Source organism: Nilaparvata lugens, chromosome 13 (assembly GCF_014356525.2).
Source record: "Nilaparvata lugens isolate BPH chromosome 13, ASM1435652v1, whole genome shotgun sequence".
NCBI classification, from domain to species: Eukaryota; Metazoa; Arthropoda; class Insecta; order Hemiptera; family Delphacidae; genus Nilaparvata; species Nilaparvata lugens.
In genome coordinates, this window is record NC_052516.1 from 22,679,167 (window position 1) to 22,700,656 (window position 21,490).

The 21,490-nt window shown below is 33.9% G+C and overlaps 1 protein-coding gene across 1 annotated transcript in view; it reads right to left on the reverse strand.

Annotated features, from left to right (window-relative positions):
• Window positions 1-749: 749 nt before the first annotated feature.
• The window catches only part of LOC111054739 (ATP-binding cassette sub-family D member 3), a 50,585-nt gene continuing 29,844 nt past the window's right edge, over window positions 750-21,490 (reverse strand). Inside the window, exons 7-15 of the mRNA XM_039440395.1 lie at window positions 19,958-20,197; window positions 10,384-10,537; window positions 10,164-10,233; window positions 9,123-9,220; window positions 8,010-8,235; window positions 6,557-6,714; window positions 3,291-3,537; window positions 1,740-1,891; window positions 750-1,156 (exon numbers count right to left, since the gene is read on the reverse strand). Of these exons, the coding sequence (XP_039296329.1) occupies window positions 1,079-1,156; window positions 1,740-1,891; window positions 3,291-3,537; window positions 6,557-6,714; window positions 8,010-8,235; window positions 9,123-9,220; window positions 10,164-10,233; window positions 10,384-10,537; window positions 19,958-20,197 (1,423 nt within the window). The 3' untranslated portion in view covers window positions 750-1,078. The remainder of the gene's footprint in view (window positions 1,157-1,739; window positions 1,892-3,290; window positions 3,538-6,556; window positions 6,715-8,009; window positions 8,236-9,122; window positions 9,221-10,163; window positions 10,234-10,383; window positions 10,538-19,957; window positions 20,198-21,490) is intronic.

Here is a 21,490-nt window from a genome sequence, read left to right on the forward strand (position 1 = left end):
CCGCCATTTTTTCCGCCATCTTGAATTTGATTTTATTGAATTTCTTATTGTCTGATCCTCATGGTATAAGGACCTTAAGTTTAAAATTTCAAGTCAACCGGTTAATTAGGAATGGAGTTATCGTGTTCACAGACATACACACATACACACACACACACACATACACACACACAGACCAACACCCAAAAATATTTTTTTTTGGACTCAGGGGACCTTGAAACGTAGAGAAAACATGAAATTAGGGTACCTTAATTTTTTTTGGAAAGCAATACTTTCCTTACCTATGGTAATAGAGCAAGGAAAGTAATTATAATAATTTATCGTCTGTCTAACTTTGGCTACTATAAATTTGTAACTTGAAGAAAATATTTGACGGTCCTTCAGGTGCTCAAGATAAACTCCAGTTATCGGTATGCCTTAGTATAAAATAGTGTTAATATCTCCAGTTAAATTTGTGACTTGAAAATAATATATGACGGTCCTTCAGGTGCTCAAGATAAACTCCAGTTACCGGTATGCCTTAATATAAAATAGCGTTCCACAGGATATTCAAAGAAAAATAGTAAGAACTGTCAAAACAATTATTGAAAATACTAGTTTCCTTTGTTACACCATTATCAAACTCGAGTAATCTTGTAAAGAAACATTTTACCTAAGATAATAAGGATTTGAAAACAAAGAGAATACAATAGTTTTATTTAAGATTTATGAAAGGAATCTTGAATGGGGTTATTTGAAGAAAAAACTGGTAAACATAATCAATCATATCTAATTCATTTAGCAATATCACAACGATCCGTAACACAATTCGATCCATCCTAGATAAACATTTCACACCATAAATTAGAAAAATAAGACTGACTCAATTGACCAAGCTTTCAGCAATTATAAATAAAAAATAGGTAGATTAAAACAAATAGACACCAATTTTTGAAACTGATGGTAATAATAATATGTATTCACAATGATAATAAGATAATAAAACAGTAGAAATAGCAATATCGTTTTTAAAATCCAGTTCTCTATCCATTATTAAACATAAATAGTGTTAATTATTCACTTTAATTGCGTTTTAATCTCATGACCCGAATTCTTCAGTATCTGGTTCAATTTTCTTGAATTCAAACGATCCCCGGCCGTCCATTTGCAAGTAGTACTGAAAAAAAAACAGTTCAAAGGTATTAGAGAAATCAAGTACAATAGAGAAGCATTAGAAAGCAATAAATTATTCATCATTGTCATTCAAATATTTCATGAGCTGAAAATATGATAGGGCTCTCTCTCAATCTTTGTCACTATCTAGACAGATTGTTTATTCAACAATGAGATAACAAAATGAGTTTGAATAATGAAAGAATAAAGTAAAATATAACGTCGATATTGTAAGAGAATCAAACGAATATTATCATTAATTGTTCTTTTATAGTCCACTCAAATGGTAGAAAGGTTTCAAAAAAGAGACCCCAAAGAATTTTATCGGCAGCTTTATATTTGAACTTTTGTGTTTTATAAATCGACAATGTCTATCCAGTATATAAACTTGTCACAGACCGAAGAAAAATTGAATTGAATACTTTGAGACAACGAATTAGAATCTGATATCTTCACAGATTAACGCTATTAATCTAGCAGCCTTGTAGACAATTTATCGATCTTCTAATTATACAATCATCTTAAAACTTGTTCATTCAACTCCCTCTCCATGAAGCTGATTTATGATTTATTTTTGAAGATCTCACCTCATGATGTTTCCACAGACTGCGCCGATGACTGACAGTGAAGAGTGTGATTTGTGCCTCGCGACAGTAGTCATACATGGATCCCTCCACGTCTACACTAACCGCACTTGTACATTCGTCCAAAATGGCGAACTGAGGTGCGTGGTAGAGTACTAGTTTTTAGTAGAGTAGAGTGGGATAGCACCGTGGGATAGTACTCTACCACTTGCCTTCCCCCACCACCGCTTCTCACTCTACGCTACCACTACTATGCTAATGAAAACAGTCTCGAGCTAGTAGAGCAGAGTCGTGCCGAAGGCTATCAAGTTTAAAAAGTATTGTTATTTATTAAAAAGTGTTAATTTATTAAAGTGTTTAAGTTTTAATTTTTATTGGAAAGTATTGACATTTTATGGTTAGTTCTGTTCACTGGACAACATACTTTACCTACTATATTGTAGTGAGTTACTCGACCAAGTTAATAGAGTAGAGTTAGCTCGGTAGAGTTAGTATGCCAGTTACTCGACCACTAGCTCTACTAGTGTAAACCAAGCTTATAGGTGTTTACAGAGTCTTAAAAAACTGAAATCTGATAATTTCGACTTTTTTAGATTTCCAATGTATTCATCTATTCCATTTTTGTATAATTTATTTTATTTATTTAATCATTCAGAATTACACAAATTACAGAAAAGTACCACAGGCTAACTTACGCCCAAAACTGTTCCAATTCTAATTTATGCAACAGTCCAAATGTAGCTAGGTTATGTGTCACTTAACATTCTTCAGTTACACACTCAATTTACAATTCAAAACACACAAAAATCATTTTTGAATTATTATATATAATTTTATTAGTATATTTTAATGTGAATAACTTTGAAACGATTCCATATATCGATTTGCGCTTCTCGCCATTCTTTTTCTCTTGAAAAGAAATCATGTATCACATGACCACTTTCCCATCTAAGAAAATGAAGTTGGATAAAAAATGGCGGACCAAAATTTTAAAGCGAAAGAGAATTAGTTTTCTCAATTCAATAGGATCCCCAATGGAACCTACAAATTCCCATTGTAAGAGAAAGGAAGCTGTTCCCATAATTTTCACCAACCCTGTACAAAACGTGGGCAACGAATTGATCGGACCCAGGTGAGCATGTCTTCAATAACAGATGAGGCCCTACGTTAGTTTAGAGATCTACACATACATAGAAATACAAATCTCAGTATCCTTTTTTCGAATTATTTTATCACAACATGTTTCGGACATTCATGCCATTTTCAAGTGATTTGAAGTAAATAAATAAATCAAAAATAAGAATCTTCCAGCAGTATATCAAAATTATGAATCTTCCAGCAGTATTAATTTAATAGGATTCTATTTCCATTATTTAATAGGATTTATTGCTCTTATCATTTCAAATCACTTGAAAATGGCATCAATGTTGAAACATGTGATAAAATAATTTAAAAAAAAGAGTACTGAGATTTGTATTTCTATATTACAAGTAGCCCTAAATAGAAAAGAGACAAGATCTACATAAATGTTTAGGTGTACTCCGAACTGCATACTGACCGCAATACGTTGTTTCTCTCCACCACTGAGCACGTCTATCCAGTCAGCGATGGTGTCCCAGCCATTATCACGTTGCAACAGGTATGACAACTGCACCCGCTCCAAGTGTTGGGTGAGGTCAGCATCTGTCTTGCCTCGTCGTAGCATCTCTTCCCTCGTGTGCGGGTATGTAACCTGCAGAAAACGGAATGAATATGAGAAATTGTAATAGAATTTCAACAAGAAGATTAGTATTTTGAGACGCTAAATTATAATGGAATTCTAAAGACATTAATATTTTGAATAGTTTTGAGTCTCTGAGACGTTATTCATTAGTTATCAAGGACTTTGAAAAGCCATTTTAATGTGAGAATAAGACTTTTCAATCATTTGCCATCATATGTCAGAGATCTACCTTATCCTAGTTTTAGAAAGGCAATAAACAATTTCCTAAGTGACAACCCATTTTATAGTTTGACTGAATTTTATGAAAACTCCTTCAATTAATGTTTTGTCTTATAAAATACTGTATATATTATACTGATATGCGTATAAGATTAAATTTGTTACTCATGAGCTCTACCTAGATGCTATAAATTTGTATTGAGTGGGATTTCCACCCAAATTATTAATGTAATGTTTCTTTTAAATACTCTGGCATTGTCTAATGCAATTTTGTAATTGTTCTTTGACAAAAAAAATTATTATTTTTTATTATTATTATAGTTATGTAATGACGAGTATTGACGACAGATCTATGGAGCTGTGATATCTCAATTGATGACATCATTCAAAATAGAAAAGTGTAATATAACAAATGAATTATAAATAAATCGAAAATATAAGTTGAATCTTGAAAAGCGCTATTCCATTTGCATGGAACGCCTCAACTTTGACACATTACATAGACTCATAAGTTTATCAACTACATCTATTCAAATTGTTTTATTATTATAAAAAAATCACTAGTAGGCTACCCTCATTTAATTTTTTTATAAATAAAAAGATGATGATAGAAATTTCTATAATAATTAAACAACCTATGTAGCCCAATTATAATCCTTCATCAACACTTTCAAATACTTGAATTACGACATAGCATTTTTAGGCTATACTAATTTCATCTCTGAGGATTAAAACGTATTTTGCATGTATTATATTCCCAAAGACTAAGTTTAGTGCATTCTATGATAATAATTCAAGTTGATAATATATTTTTTATTGTAATAATATGACTTATCTGTAAATTGACCTAGCCTAATGTACTTAATGTATTTTTTTGGCTGAAATAAATCATTGAATAGCAGTCTTTCGTGATTTAAGTATCTGGAAGTGATCATTTACAAGCAGTTCGTGATGGAAAGAACAATTGAAAAAACTATATCATCGAATTGTTGTGAAATTGGATCATTTTTTGTCGTAATTTTTCTAAAGTCGTCAAAACAGCTTTTCTACAGATGGAATATCACGACTATGTGTTCTTTTTATGAACTGCGCTACCTATCTACCACATGAACGAGAAGGAGGTTACTAAGTCCATTTCTCAAGGATGGGGTGAACCCCCCCATTAGTTTCCCAGAAGGGAGACTCATGCCAGTTGATAGAGCTGATAAATAACTATACAGGGTATGAATTTGAAAAAACCAGTCAAGTTATTTTTGAGAAAATCGTGAAAAACATGTTTTTTTTAGTAATTATCCGCCATTTTTCTCAAGAATATTACGGAGCTCCTGCAATTTTCCCAGAGATGAGACTCATGTCAGTTGATAGGGCTTTTAAATAGCTATCCATGATATAAATTTGAAGAAAATCGTTAAGGCCGTTTTCGAAAAAACCGTGAAAAACATGGTTTTTTAGAAATTATCCGCAATTTTTCTCAATGATATTACGGAGCTCCTGCAATTTTTGCATAAATGAGACTCATGTCAGTTGATAGGGCTTATAAATTGCTATCCATGGTATAAATTTGAAGAAAATAGTTAAAGCCGTTTTTGAGAAAATCGTGAAAAACATGTTTTTTTAGTAATTATCCGCCATTTTTTCCGCCATCTTGAATTGAATTTTATTGAATTTCTTATTGTCGGGTGCTCATGGTATAAGGACCTTACGTTTAAAATTTCAAGTCAATCGGTTAATTAGGAATGGAGTTATCGTGTTCACAGACATACACACATACACACACACACAGACCAACACCCAAAAATCATGTTTTTGGACTCAGGGGACCTTGAAACGTATAAAAAACTTGAAATTGGGGTACCTTAATTTTTTTGGAAAGCAATTCTTTCCTTACCTATGGTAATAGGGCAAAGAAAGTAAAAACTATATTTGAAGAAATATTTTATGATTTATTAGTATCTTTGCATGTGAATAACTTTGAAACTGTTCGAGATATCGATGTGCGGGTTTCGCTTTTCCTTTACTCTTGAAATTCTGTATCGAAATCATGTATCATATCCTATTTAAAGATATGAAGTTAGATTCAAAATGACGGATCCCATATGGCGGAACAAAATTTTGATGCGAGGGAACAGTAGTTTTTTTAATTCGAATAAGATCCCCAATAATTATAAAAATATCGAGTGACCTTAATATATCAATTCAGAATTCAGGAGCAACCCAGGAGGGAGAAGGCTGAGAGGACGTCCGAGAAAGCGTTGGCTGGAGGATGTGGAGGACGACATTAGGAAGCTGGGTGTCAGGGGATGGAGACGTAAGGCTGCCGATAGAGACGAATGGAGAGGCTTTTTGAAGGAGGTCAAGGCTTGAGCTTTAGCGCCAAGGAGTAAGTAAGTAGTAAATATATCAATGGTCATAAATGTGCAGAGTTTAGTCTACAAGTTTGTATTTCTTGAATGGTCCCAAATTTTCTCAAATAACTCAATATTATTCGTTACAACTGGTAATTGAGTGAAATATTTCTTATCAATTTATTAATTCAAACCATCTAAATTCAAAATTTAGTTTTCATGTTTATTTTTGGACTAAAATTTTATGAAGATTGTACACATGAAATTCTAACCTTATCTTGGACTTTGTCACCTATAAATTTGGAAAAAATAGCTAAGGACTATCTTATTATTTTATCTTCCAATGTTATTACAATAGTGTCATTTGCATTGTAAATAAATAAACCTGGCTGGCTCAAGTCTGATGAATGGTCAGGTCAGGTAGTTCCCCAATGTAACCTATTGTCAAATCAGCCTTGTCTAAGAAATATAACGCTGGCACCATAATTTTCACCACCCTGTATATATCAAGCTACGTTAGAAAATAGTCTCTAAAACGGAATAAAAAGTGAACAGACCTCAAATGAGAGCTCCTTGACGAGTAAGTCTCCATTTGGTGTGACCAGAGGCACCTTGTTGAATCTGATGATGTTGTCCTGGAATATGATCTTGCCAGAGTTCGGAATGAGAGGTGTTGTTATGCCGTTCGAAACTGCAACACAATAAAAACGAATGATAGATTGAAAACGATAGAAAAACCAAGTGGCAAGTGACAGTAACCAATAAATGAAAGAAACAAAGATAAGTAAAATATACATAAAGAAAGTGAACATTTGACAAATCGGTCTACTGATGGAAATTACTGAGATATTACAATTATTCACATGCTAATGGATTAATAATTATTATTAAACGAAAATCCAAATTAAATTCTGTAATTCACCCCGAAGACTTCTGCTATTGCAAATATTGACAACATGGTAAACAGCTAGATGGAAATTCGATGATTCAAGAATTAAGTAAGGGTAAGCTTCCATGACCGGCAATTGTGAGGTACTGGGTTCGATTCCCGGACTGACAAATAATTTTTGAATAGTAGCGCTCATCGAATTTCTATCTAGCTGTTTACCCTGTTGTCAATATTTGCAGTAGCAGAAGTCTTCGGGGTGAATTACCGCTTTTAATTTGGATTTTCGTTTAATAATAATTATTTGACAAACCTTTCATAACTACAGAGCGATCTTTAGTCCTGGAAAAAATTAAGAAAAACTGTTTGAAATTTGGCTCTAAACTCGACAAATGTACTTTTTCAACTAAAGAGCTTATAAAAAGTTCAAAAACATCAAACAAAGGAACAAATTATATGAATCTTGATATAAATTTCTTCCTGTTTCCAACCATATCCTTATAATTAGATTTTGACTGATAGTTGTCTAGTTATTGACGTTTTAATAAGGGTGGGTAGGCTCCTATTTCAAAAATATTGAAAAATTGATAGATCTCGAAAACTAAGGTCGATATAAGAAACTGTACTATTTAAGGTGTTCGACTGTTACATCTTTCATGGGACACTCAGTGTATGATTATTATAAACTAGCAGGTAACCCGTGCTACTCAATGGTCTTATTGAAAACTTGACAAACTGACATCTTGAAGAATTGAAAATAGGCCTATAACCATCCTCGGTAAATTGAGAATGTATATGGAAAATTTCAAGTTGATCAGTTGACTAGTTGAGACGTGATGATGCATGATTCGTGAATTTCTTATCCCGTAAGTGTATAAGCCAGTTCTTTCCTTTATTATATTATAGATTATAGGATTAAAGTGATTAGGTGATAATTTATAAAGAACAGGGTAAAATCAAAATGAATGTCCCAATTTCAAATAATCATATCCATTTAAAAATACGAACGACGTGAATTTTCTATCCCGTACGTGTATAAGCCAATTCTTTCCTTGATGGTATTAAAGATAAATAAATTGAATGAATAAACAAATACTAACCAGCAACTCCATTCTCCTTGCCGTTCTCGATGGCAGGATTGGTGGATCCTTTGCTGTCAACCATGGTGCGCTTGTAGTGTCCTTGGTTGATGTCCTTAAGGACGGTGATGATTTCGGTGACTCTTGCCGTGAACCCAGCCAGTCGGGTCATCTCCCTGCCGGCCAACACCAGTCGACCGATTGCTTCCGCCAGTTTCACAAGCATACGACCTGACGCGTAGTATTGCTGTGAAACAGAAACAAGGGTTATTGTAAATTGCATGCAAGACATTTTTTTGAAAAACAACAAACTATTTGAAAAACAAGGGGATGAAGAAGAAGAGGAGGAGGAGGAGGGGAAGAAGGAGAAGAGGAGAAGGAGGGGAAGAAGTAGAAGAAGACATGAGAAGAAAAAGAGGGATAAAGAAGTAAAAGGAGGAGAAGAAGAGCTTGATTCTTGATCAACTGAATGAATGTCACCCTTATATGAAACAATTTCGATTAGGGTTAAAGTGGAATAGGGTCAAAAATATAGTGGAGCGGCGGTAGATTGTAAAAGAGAAGGTAGCTAAGATAAGATATTTATTGACAATTGTTACTAGGCTGTTGCCTATGGTAACATTTACAAAAATTGACATTATAAAATTAAATAAAACTTGAGAAATAAATAATTATTTTCAGTTCCGCATCAGTATTAATCAATTACAAATATTGAAGAAAATAATATTGTACATATTGAGCCATCAACATCAACTAAAGTATTATCACATTAGCAAACTAAAGTTGTTATTTGCATCCATGTGGAGTGAAATTTATCATGAAAGTATACCATGAAAAATGAGAGTGTTGAAAATAATGCATGTGTTGAAATGTGACCAAACATATTGGAACGGCGAAGGTAGAGTGTTGTATCAGAGAAGGTCAATAATACTTGTATTCGAATACCGGTATGTCGGAACATATTGGAGTGGCAAAGGTTGAGTAGAAGGTAATCTATTAAACTCACTGACCATCATACGTTAGTCAAACATTCATTAGTTACTACAAATTAATAACAAATCGGACAGTTGAAACAATATTATGATATAAATATGAAAGATTAAATATATTTAATTATTTGAGGTTAATAAATACCTTGAACCTGTCATCCTTCGAAGCATGAGCTAGCACCAGGTGAGAGGCATCCATGAAAGGCATACTAACCGCATAGAAACCAACAATTGTTGCCAAATCTGCAATTAAAAGCAAAAAAAAAATTAATTCTACATTGAATTACTTGATTTGATAAAAAGACTTGAGTCAATTCTATAGTGAGGTCCACGTTATAATGGCAGTGAATAAAGATAGAAAAACAGCGTTGCTGATTCTCTGCCTAATTAAATTATATTTCTACATTGTCAAAAACAGATTTGGCATTGTTGCGGAGCTAGAAAAGGATAGTACTACCTGCTTTGTCGAATAATAGACAAGGATAGCAGCATCAAAGTTAATCAAATACTGTCATTGTTATAACATTGACCTCACTATAAATACAAAAACTTCAGAACTCGCCAACTGTTGATTCAGAAAAAAATACTGTACAATAAAACATCGATTAGTTCAATTACTCTTGAGTAGTTCTAGGTTCAAAATTGAAAAATCTGTATAATCTTGAATAACAGATGGAATTAAATAGAGAATGCATTTATTCAAATGCTAATTAATATATAATTATTATTTTAACGAAAATCCTAAATAAATGCTGTAAATCACCCCGAAGACTTCTGCTACTGCAGACATTAACAACAGAGTTAACAGCTAGATGGAAATTCGATGAGAACTACTATCCAAAAATTAGTTGCCAGCCCGGGAATCGAACCCGGTACCTCCCAATAGCCAGTCAGGAATGCTCACCCTTACACCAAACTGACAATCTTGAATAACTCAACAAAATACTTTGGAGAGTAATCTTGAATAGTTTACAGACCCATTTTGAAATTTGAAATCTTGACAGCTTCTTAACATTATTAAGAATTTGTTAGTTAAAACTTTCCATTGTAAGATCAATTCTTAAATTGAGTATTGAGTAGTGAATATCCAGTGGAATAAACTGAAAATCTTATTGAGAATCACAATTCAATTATGTTTATAAAGTATTAATTGGGATAGAGTTATGAACTGGAAGTAAATACTCACACTTGGCAACCAAATTATCAACTGTACCCATTAGCACCCTGAACTCCAAGAAATGTCTCATGTGGTCTGTCTGGAATACAAATAAACAAGCATGAATTGATCATTGTTTCAAATATTTAAAATGAATGAATGAATGAATGATTGTTTGTATGATTGAACGAATGTTTGCATGATTGCATGAAATGGGTGGATGAATGATTAAATGAATAAAAGAACTCACCAGTTTCTGGAAAGCAGCCAACAGTGTGAGTTTCTCTCGATTGTTTCCCATATAGAAGGCCACCTCCTCTGAGTTGGCAATGAGTCGAGAGTTTATGTACCTAAACTCTCCTTCTAGTTTCTGCTCTTGTACTGTCATCCTACCGGCTGGTCGTCTGAAAATTATAAAAAAATTATTTGAAAAAAATGAATGAATGTACTAAAATTGTATAATAATTACTTGATTTAGAATTTAAATTAATATGTCATCTACTAGCTAATACCTAACATAAGGCTTCGGCGAAAGAAGATATTCACAACAGGGATAAAATTATTGAAGAAAGTTAAATATAAACAATTTACTATTTTGTAGACATTATAGTTGTGTTATGAGTGATGTGTTTTTACATAATAAAATATGGTATTTTTCCATAATACTATGTGGTATTTCCATAACGCTAAAAGAAATTGTCAACCACTTTCTATTTGGTTGACAATTCTACTTCTGTTTTTATTTATTTTGTAGACTATTATTCAAAGTCGTTTGAAATAATATTTACATCCATTAGGCCTACTTGAATTAGAAAATCCAAAACAGAACGGATAGACTATCTTATTCTTTCCTTTTTCTACCGTACTACTATTCTAAAATAATTTATAATCAGCATTGTTGCCGATTAAAGATAATAAGAAATTGTTACATAATGTGAAGATTTCAACTTAGAAGTGTACAATTTGAACTTCAAGAGAGTAACAGCAACTTCGATAAACGTGATAGGATATAATATATAGCTTTTAAAACATTTTAAATTGGTCATCACTATATAATTATATTTTCATTCTTGATAAAAAGAAGAAAGCACGGAACGTTTCAAGTGGAAATTATTATTGTAGAATTAGAATAGAATATTTTATATGTGTTTGTTTCCATGAAACATACAAAGAGGTTGGTATACAATCAATATATTAATTACAGTGTCAATGTGAATTGTGAACTTGAAAAGCAGAAGAAGAATAAGTAATCTTATCTGTGGCTTGTGATATCGTACCTACTTCAAAGTATTTGATAATAATTATCTACTTGAGAGAGTTTCAGATCAATATTCTCAAATTACTATACAGAGTGCATAGCCTCAACAATTCTCATTGATCTTTCTGGGTGGTGCGATAATGTTCAAATAAATCTTTATTGTAATATAGGTTGAATTTTCTTCGTGTTGTATTCGAATTGAATAATATAACATCAAGTGAAGGCTACGCTATACTGGTGGATTAATTTTATAGGCCTACAAACTATAAACATTCATTATAATTGAGCAGTTATGAGTTCGACTTTGAAAAGCAATTTAGAACTGTGCCTCAACAACGACGATTTAAGTGATTGTGAATTTCTGGTTGGCGAGAAAAAGTGCAAAATCAAAGGACATAAACTGTTGTTTGGAATCTCGAGTCCTGTTTTTCGAGATATGTTGTACGATGGACTTGACAGCAAAAATTGTGTAACTTACGAGGTCATCGACGTTGAACCAGATGAATTTCAAGGTATGAAACAATTTATCTATACAGATAATGTGGTTTTCACATCAGGTCTACATGCGTGCTCAGTATATTTAGCCTCTTGGAAGTATGTCATTCCTGATCTTATGCCGAAATGTGTTCAATACATCAAAGACAATTTGTCTGTTACTGAAGTAATCGAAGTGTTTGAGTTTTCACGCCTTAATAACATTCCAGACGTTGAAAAAATCTGTTTGGCAGTCTTTCAAGAGAAAACCAGAGAGGTAATGCAGAGCGAAAAGTTTTTAACCACTGATATTCATACACTGGAAGCAATTTTGAAGTTGGACTCGTTAAAATTGGAGTCTGAACTGGAGGTTTTCAAACATGTAGAAAAATGGGCTCTGGAAGAGTCATGTCGCAGAAACATTGATTTGCAGCAACAGGGAGGATATTTCAATTGCATCAAAAGACATCTGCGATTTTTGACAATTGATAAGGAACAATATGAAAAAGGTTTGTCAAAGTCTCATTTGCTAACTGCTGAGGAAAAAATTTCGATCTTACACAATCTATTGGGCTTTGAAGAGAAGTTATCACATACGTTTTCTGATGTAATTGTTCCTCGAATTTTCACTGTAGGAGAATTAGACGATAAACAAGAAGAGGAAAAAGAAAAAGAAGAAGAAGAAGGAGGAGAAGAAGAAGGAGGAGGAGGAGGAGGAGAAGGAGAAGAAGAACATAACGAATTAATGTTCACAAGGACAAAACGTGACGATGAATTTTTTTTCAACTGTGAAGGGTTTGAAAACGTATGTTTCAGAACAGAAAACACAGTGTATATCATACCAATGGACATACCACATGAGTACATAAGCAGTCTAATGAAAAACACTGAATTCAAGTTATATTCTATAGAAAAATTAAAAGGGTCTGAAAAGCATGGTTTGAAAAAAAATTTTTTGATACTGTTTTAAGCATTGAAAATAGTGATTACTTTGATGTTTTTTACCTCAAATTCAAACTGAAGGGACATACTGGTACATCTGAATTACAAATTTCTCATTGGTCTGTCATAAATAAAAACAACTAGGTATTACATACAAATAAGTTGCTTAATTGTAAAAATGGATAACTGAAGACTGGCTCCGTTGTTGCAATGGTAACGTTTGTTATATAATACCCTTAATATGAAAAAAATATCTTCTTCTATAGTGAGGTTCATGCAAAAATGGCAGCATTTAATTGACATTGGTTCAGTCCATCAATCGATATCCTAGCTCCTCAACGTTGCCAGATAGTTTTTCAACAATGTAGAAAAACAAAATATCTATTATCATGGAAATGCATTATCAAAAAATTGAAAATTATATTCTCTTGACGGATATTACATCAGTTAGGTCATAACGATATCAGCTACCTATCTTCTACAGAAGGCAGAGAGTCGGCACGATGTTGCCCTATCTTTTCCACTGACATTAGAAGATAGCTGAAAACGGTACATGCAATGTAATATTAACTGTTAGTTCTTGTTTAAAATTATCAATAATTATATTCTACTTGTCATATCTTATATTTTTTTGATAATACATTTCCAAAATTAAGATTAAATATTTTGTTAATTTTATTTCTACATTGTGGAAAAACGATCTAGCAACGTTGCAGAGGTAGAGAAAGATAAATAATCGATTATATTTTAATAAGCAAGAACTTATATTTTTAAATAATTTCATATTCGATTTTCATAATTGAGATGAAATATTTTGTTAATTAAGTATTAATTCTACATTTTTAAAAGCGATCTGGCATCAGAGCAAAGCGAGAAAGAGATAACACTATCTGATTTATCCTTGATAGTCAAGGATAGCAACACAAATTATCAAATGCTGCCATTATAATGCGCACCTCAGCACCTCATTATTGACTGTAGGACACAGTAAAGCTAATGTTGCCCAATTCACACTGAAGTGGCGAAGAACTGACGTGGCACGGACGTGGCGGTGGCATGTCGCTGACTTTTATAACTTTCTTATAAACATATGGATCAATGTAAACAGAAGTGGCGTGAATTTTTATATTTTCCTATAGAAAATATTGTTTATTCAACAAGCTCAACAAATATGGTGACAGTTTTAATAATAAAATCGTATTCAAAATAAATCATTTGAAAGTTTTTTCATCTGTCCAAAGCATTGCCTTCCTAATTCGTCCAATGTTAACCAGTATACAGGGTATTTCAGAAGTAGTGTCGAACATTTTAGGGTATTGTTTCTGGATGATAGGAGACTACAAATGTCGTATTTTGAGTGTCCAAAACTCAGCGGTTATCCTTATAGCTGCAATTTTGTTTTTTTCACTTGGGAATGTATATCTCAAGAACGAAATGATGTATTGATCTTAAATTTGGCATGAATATTTATGCTATGAAGACTCAAAAAAAAATTTGATGTAAATTTTCGAAATGGCAGCCATTTTAAATTTTTGATTGGAAATTTCACGAAAACCGTTCACTTTACAGAAAATTTACACGAGACAAAAAAGTTAGCAAATTTTATCAAGATTTCAAGGATACCTCATTTATTAAGATTGGTCAGAGAATAACAAATTAATTATTTTTGTACAGCATGCATGACCACTTTTCACAATTTTAACATCAATATTAATTTTTTTATTCCAATTTTGTATTTAAATGAAGGTTTGAAACTCGGTATGGCTCCATATGGCCATCCAGCTAATTTTACAATGTTTTTCAGATGATCTTTTTTGTTCAAGATCATGCATGCTGTACAAAAATAATTAATTTCTTTGTTATTCTCTGACCAATCTTAATAGATGAGGTATCCTTGAAGTCTTGATAAAATTTGCTAACTTATTTGTCTCGTGTAAATTTTCTGTTAAGTGAACGGTTTTCGTGAAATTTTCAATCAAATATAAAAAATGGCCGCCATTTTGAATACGTACATCGAAATTTGTTTATTTTATTTTTTAAAGTTGAGTCTTTATAGCATAAACATTCATGCCAAATTTCAGATCAATACATCATTTCGTTCTTGAGATATACATTCCTAAGTGAAAAAACTTAATGGGAGCTATAAGGATAACCGCTGAGTTTTGGACACTTAAAATATGATATTTGTGATCATCCAGGAACAATATCCAAAAATTTTCGACACTACTTCTGAAACACTCTGTATAGTGAGTATAGTTTGGACAATTATAACTGAGATGGGTTTCCAACTCTAAATTTTGGTAAAATCAATCTTTGTGTAAAAGCAATAAAAAATTCTAAACTTTCGATTGGTATGTGCTTTACAGTGATCACCTTTCAAATTAATGTGCTGGGAGTGTTTCTATGAAAATTGTCCAATCTAGCTCCGGTCTCCTCTATCTAATGTGTAAATAATGTATAGTGAGGTCAACTTTATAATGACAGTTTTTGATTTGCAATGGTATTGCTATCCTTGTCTATCATTCGATAAAGCAGATAGCGATATCTCTTTCTCGTTTTGCTCTGATGCCAGATCGTCTTTTAACAATGTAGAATTAATACTTAACAAAATATTTCATCTTAATTATGAAAATTCATTATGAAATTAGTGAAAAATATAATTCCTTGCTTATTATTTCCTCTATGTTTAGTTTTGAAACATCTAAATCTGAAAATCTACTTTGTGAAAATACTTGAGGACTGAACATTTTGTGAATTGAATAACTACAAGACGTAACCTATTTCGGACTATGTGTTATCTAAATTTGGGAGAGGAATAGCACAAGCTACAGATAGAAATAAATTGGAAGTTGCAATTGTTCAAATGCTAATTAATGAATAATAATTATTAAACGAAAATCCAAATTAAATACTGTAATTCACCCCGAAAACTTCTGCTACTGCAAATATTGACAACTCCTGATTATTTGTTTGTTCCCGGGCTGACAAATAATTTTTGAATAGTAGCGCTCATCGAATTTCCATCTAGCTGTTCACCCTGTTGTCAATATTTGCAGTAGCAGAAGTCTTCGGGGTGAATTACAGCACTTAATTTGGATTTTCGTTTGATAATAATTTTAATAAGAATAGCACAAGGTTACCTTATTTTTCCTCTCCCTATCATTTTGATAATGTACTTATTGTATAAATGAATAAAGAATAGAATATAATTGATTGTTTCAAACGAGAATGAACAGTTAATATTAAATCAATAAACCTGTATCAGCTACCGTCTATAGGAGGCATTGACAATACAGAGGATCGGCAACGTTTTCCCCCTATCTTTCTCCACTGCCATTATAACGTGGACCTCACTATAGCTCTGCAACGTTACTAAATTTGTCTTCAACGATGTAGAAGTATAATTAATTAAGGGAGAGAAACGGTAATGCTGTTCCCCTATCTTTCTCCACTGCCATTATTATAACGTAGGCTTCACTATAGTGAGGTAATAGGAAGATAGGAGAGTAGCGTTTGCTAATTCTCTGCCTTGCCACTGCATACTATTATAAGATAGCAGCTATCCTCTCTATGGAAGGCACTGGCAAATCAGAGAATCCTCTGTTCTCCTATATTAACGTGGACATCAGTATATAGGAGGCTTATACAGTCACAAATGTGGCCCTAGATCTCAAGATGGAGGAACCTCCCTACACACTGAGATTCTCCATGAATGAAAGAGTTACAACGTATCACCAACTATGGAAAAAGCATGTTGAACGAGTGTCAGCTGAAAGGCTGTGTTGTGCTAAAAGGACGTAACTCCAAAAAGCTCCTTGTGTATCTTTGGGGATGCAACACGTTGCTTTTGAGAAGATACAAGAGAGCATCTGTTGCTTATGGAAAGATACATTGAAGCTCCATATGTATCTTTTCGGATGCAACGTGTTGCACTTTTGAGAAGATACAAAAGAGCATCAGTTGCTTATGGAAAGATACATTGGAGCTTCATGTGTATCTTTGCGGATGCAACACGTTGCTTTTCAGAAAATACAAAAGAGCATTTGTTGCTTATGGAAAGATACATTGTAGCTCCATGTGTATATTCTCGGATGCAACACGTTGCTTTTGGAAGATACCTTGAAGCTCCAGGTGTATTTTTGCGGATACAACACGTTGTTTTTGAGAAGATACAAAAGAGCATCTGTTGCTTATGAAAAGATACATTGAAGCTTCATGTGTATCTTTGCGGATGCAACACGCTAATTTGAGAAGGTACAAAAGAGCATTTGTTGCTTATGGAAAGAGACATTGAAGCTCCATGAGTATCTTTTCGGATGCAACACGTTGCTTTTCAGAAGATACAAAAGCGCATCTGTTGCTTATGGAAAGATACATTGAAGCTCCATGTGTATATTCTCGGATGCAACACGTTGCTTTTGGAAGATACAAAAGAGCTCTGTTGCTTATGGAAAGATACATTGAAGCTCCATATGTATCTTTGCGGATGCAACACGTTGCACTTTTAAGAAGATACAAAAGAGCATCAGTTGCTTATGGAAAGATACATTGTAGCTCCATGTGTATATTCTCGGATGCAACACGTTGCTTTTGGAAGATACCTTGAAGCTCCGTGTGTATCTTTGCGGATAAAACACGTTGCTTTTGAGAAGATACAAAAGAGCATCTGTTGCTTATGAAAAGATACATTGAAGCTTCCTGTGTATCTTTGCGGATGCAACACGCTAATTTGAGAAGATACAAAAGAGCATTTGTTGCTTATGGAAAGAGACATTGAAGCTCCGTGTGTATCTTTGCGGATAAAACACGTTGCTTTTCTGTAGATACAAAAGAGCATCTGTTGTTATGGAAAGATACATTGAAATTCCATCTGTATATTCTCGGATGCAACACGTTACTTTTGGAAGATACAAAAGAGAATCTGTTGCTTGTGGAGAGATACGTTTACAAAAATGTTCGATGTTCTTGAACGGGTAGTATTGTTATCTAGTAGCCCTCCACCGATAGGCACAGCTACTGGACCCGGACTGTAAGTAAATTCACGAAGTTATAACGACAAATTTCATCAACATGACGGAAAAAGTTTACTGAAAATAGGGGGACCTTCTGAATGCATCAGTACTATCGATTAAAGTAATTACTGGTGTATTCAAAGTGAAGAGCATAAAACATAGTGTTGGATTAGTAAATTTAGGGCCGGATTCCAAGCTCGGAATTCAGTTAAGTTCTAAACTTTAAACACCTGGAGTCAGAAAATTGGCTTTCCGAAACGGGTCGTAGTCAAAATTTTTATGATAATCTTTATTTTCTCATTTCTATAATAAATTGAAACGAAATGACGAAATGAAACATTCCTAAATAATCCAAAATAGTTGAAACTTGACACTATTTTCTCGTTATTTTATTTTGTGTTCAATTTTCTAGTTTTTCGGAATTTAATTCAAACTTAGACTCAGGACTTCCTATATACCGGACCTGCGCCTTCAAAAAATATGGCCGCCGTATCTGGTGGCCCGCATTGATATTTTAAACGGGAACTAGACGAACTGAGACTTCGACAAACTGAGACGCTCTCTAACAGCTGATAAGTGATTTTTTCTCAGTAGGAACTTCTATAAGACCACCACCAAAGACCTTAAAGAGATTATAGACCCACAATGCCTATGCCTTCCCAATGATAGCTCTTACTTGAAATTGAAGGCCGCGATTGGGGTATTTTAGCACGATATATTATATATATAATATTTGTAATACAAATGGATCACAAAGGCATTGGTGGCATTGGTATGTAATAATCTTATGGGTTGCCCCCTCAATGGCGGATTTCAATTCCAAGTACGACACTAGCGCTGCATGTGAGTCTATGCGTCTTTAAGGTCTTTGACCACCACATACGGCGGCCATTTTTTTTGTAGGCTCAGGTCAGGTAGTATATAGGAGGTCCTGATGGACTAAGACCAGTGGCGGCTCGTCCTATGTGTTCAATGGTTCATTGAACCCCCAGAATTGAATCAACTCCTATAGAATGATGAATTCTACTCATATAATTATATTTTTATTTTATACTCATGAAATTACATCACAAAATTTTTCATCTATGTAAACTTAACGTCGATGATTTGCGGCCGGTGCCGGAGTGGCTTGCTTGAAACAGCACCGAATGGTACTACGAGACGGGTGGTGGTGGAAAGCAGTGTTCATTCCCCGATGTGAACCCAAAAACAGGGCTGGGTGAGGTAGTGGAACAGAGGAGGGGAATCGGTTTACTAGCACGGATTTGGTTCACAATCCTGTCTGAACCACGTTTCCACGAGTTCATCCGAGAGTAGCCGAGTCTAGCCGAGGCAAGTGAAGCATTCGGTAAACCTCGGAATGAATCGTGAGTATTCGTGATACGGATTCAGTAGCAGTGCCATCTTGAACATAACCAATAAATTCAAATTTGGTGGCAGTAAACAGTAAAAAAGCGATAAACAAGAAATAGAAAGCGTGACAGTTTTGAGGTTATACGGTAGGGTTTCAGGTATACACTGTATACAGTTGTGATAGATTTCACTGCATTTTTTGTTATATGAATTTTTTTGCGTGTTGAAGAATATAGACTAGTAATTTCAGTGTGGTTCGTGTATTCGTGAGTATTTCTAGTATGTCCATTTTGTTTTAGTGAGAGTGTGAATATAATTTATTGTGTTAGGTACCGTAACAGCATTTTGATGAAGAAATATGAATAAGGTTCAGTATTCGTTAAAGACAAACATTATTAATATTGAGGATAGGTGTAAAATAAAACATGATGGTAGATAAATCCCAAAGTAAAAATTAAATAAGAAAAATATGAACAGGACAAAAAATCTATATTTGTAGAAAATATGCTTAATCTTTGGGAGGTAATTCCTTAAAATCATTATTGATTACCTTTACACTTGATTATGCTCAATACTCTCTATATCCTCTTTACCTTTCTCCCCGATAGATCATGAGGTTGAACCCCCAAGCTAAAAGATCACGAGCCGCTACTGACTAAGACTACACCCCGTTTCGGAAAGCCAATTTTCTGACTCCAGCTGTTTGGAGTCTAGAACTTCAAACCTGAATCCTTCAATCCTGAGCTCGGAAACCGGCCCTTAGTGAATTGAATAAGAAGAATTACCGCAAATAAGTGAGGAACATGCCGGCGAAGACAAGGTAGACCATCATAAGCCCTGGGGTGGCCCCGCCCACATTGGTAGTCAGCTGATAGACATAGATGAATATGTCGAGCAGAGGTTTGCAGATGTTGGAGTAGAGGTCGGCGAAAGAGTCGCAGAATCGATCGACATCCGTCGTCAACAGCTGATCGGCGTTCGCTATCCGTGTGTCCAGGTTAGACATTTTGTAGTAGGTGAAACCCCTGCGAAATCGAGGAAATTATGGTTTTTAGTTGAAAAAAAAATTGATAAAAATAAGATAAACTGAGGATTTAGAGGGAGAAAGTAGAAGGGAATTGAGGGTTTACAATAAGAAACACAATTAATTCACATCTGATGATTGAAAACATGTTGAATTAGGTGAAGCTCCTGCGGAAACGGAGGAAATTGAGGTAATTAGTTGAAAAAATTGATAAAAATAAGATAAAATGAGGATTTAGCGGGAGAAAGTAGAAGGGAATTGAGGGTTCACAATAAGAAACACAAGTAATTCACATCTGATAATTGAAAACATGTTGAATTAGGTAAAGCCCCTGCAAAATCAGAAAAAATTGGGGGTTTTAGCGGGATAAACTAAGAGGAAATTGAGGGTTTACAATGAGAATTACATAGAGAAACATAGAAGATTCAAAGGATGAAAACCTAATAATTGGAAACATTTTTTGTAAAGGGTGAAGCCCCAGCAAAATCGGAGAAAATTGGGGGTTTTAGCGGGATAACGTAAGATGAAATTGAGGGTTTACAATGAGAATTACACAGAGAAACACAGAAGATTCGAAGGATTCAAACCTAATAATTGTGAGCCTTTTGTATTGGGTGAAGCCCCTGCAAAATCAGAGAAAATTGGGGGTTTTAGCGGGATAAATAAAGTAAGAGGAAATTGAGGGTTTACAATGAGAATTACATAGATAATTTATTCCAAAAATTTAAAGAATGTAATAGGGAAAATTTCGTAGTACCTAGGTAGGTAGAACTTCTGTACAATTGGGGAAAATTAAGATTTTTAGCCGGAAAATAGGGGAAAAGTAAGAGAACATTTAATTTCATTTTTTCATCCCACTGACCACCTATGAAAGGGGTATAAGGATTTGTCAATTATAATCTAAGTCGTCAATCTTTGCATTCTATAATGCAAAAAGAATTCCTCACTGGATTAAGGACAAACCTGCAACAACTCCTCCCTCACCTTAATTCTGAACTTTTCACCTGTAAGAGCTTTTATGCGTGTTGGCAATGAATTATAAAGCCGAATTCCTGCACTCTTTACCCCCCTCTCATACATACCAGTTCGATGAATGTCGTCTCTGAGGTTTTGTCTATATCTGGTATTGTATGAGTGGAGCAACTCTCCTGTATTGAACCTATCTTTATTCCTGTCAATAAAACAAAGAGCCTCTAAAATATATACACCTGGTAGTGGGAGAATCTTCAACTCTTTGAAATAATCTCTACAACTTGCTCTAATAGATTCACCCACCATCACTCTAACTGCCCAC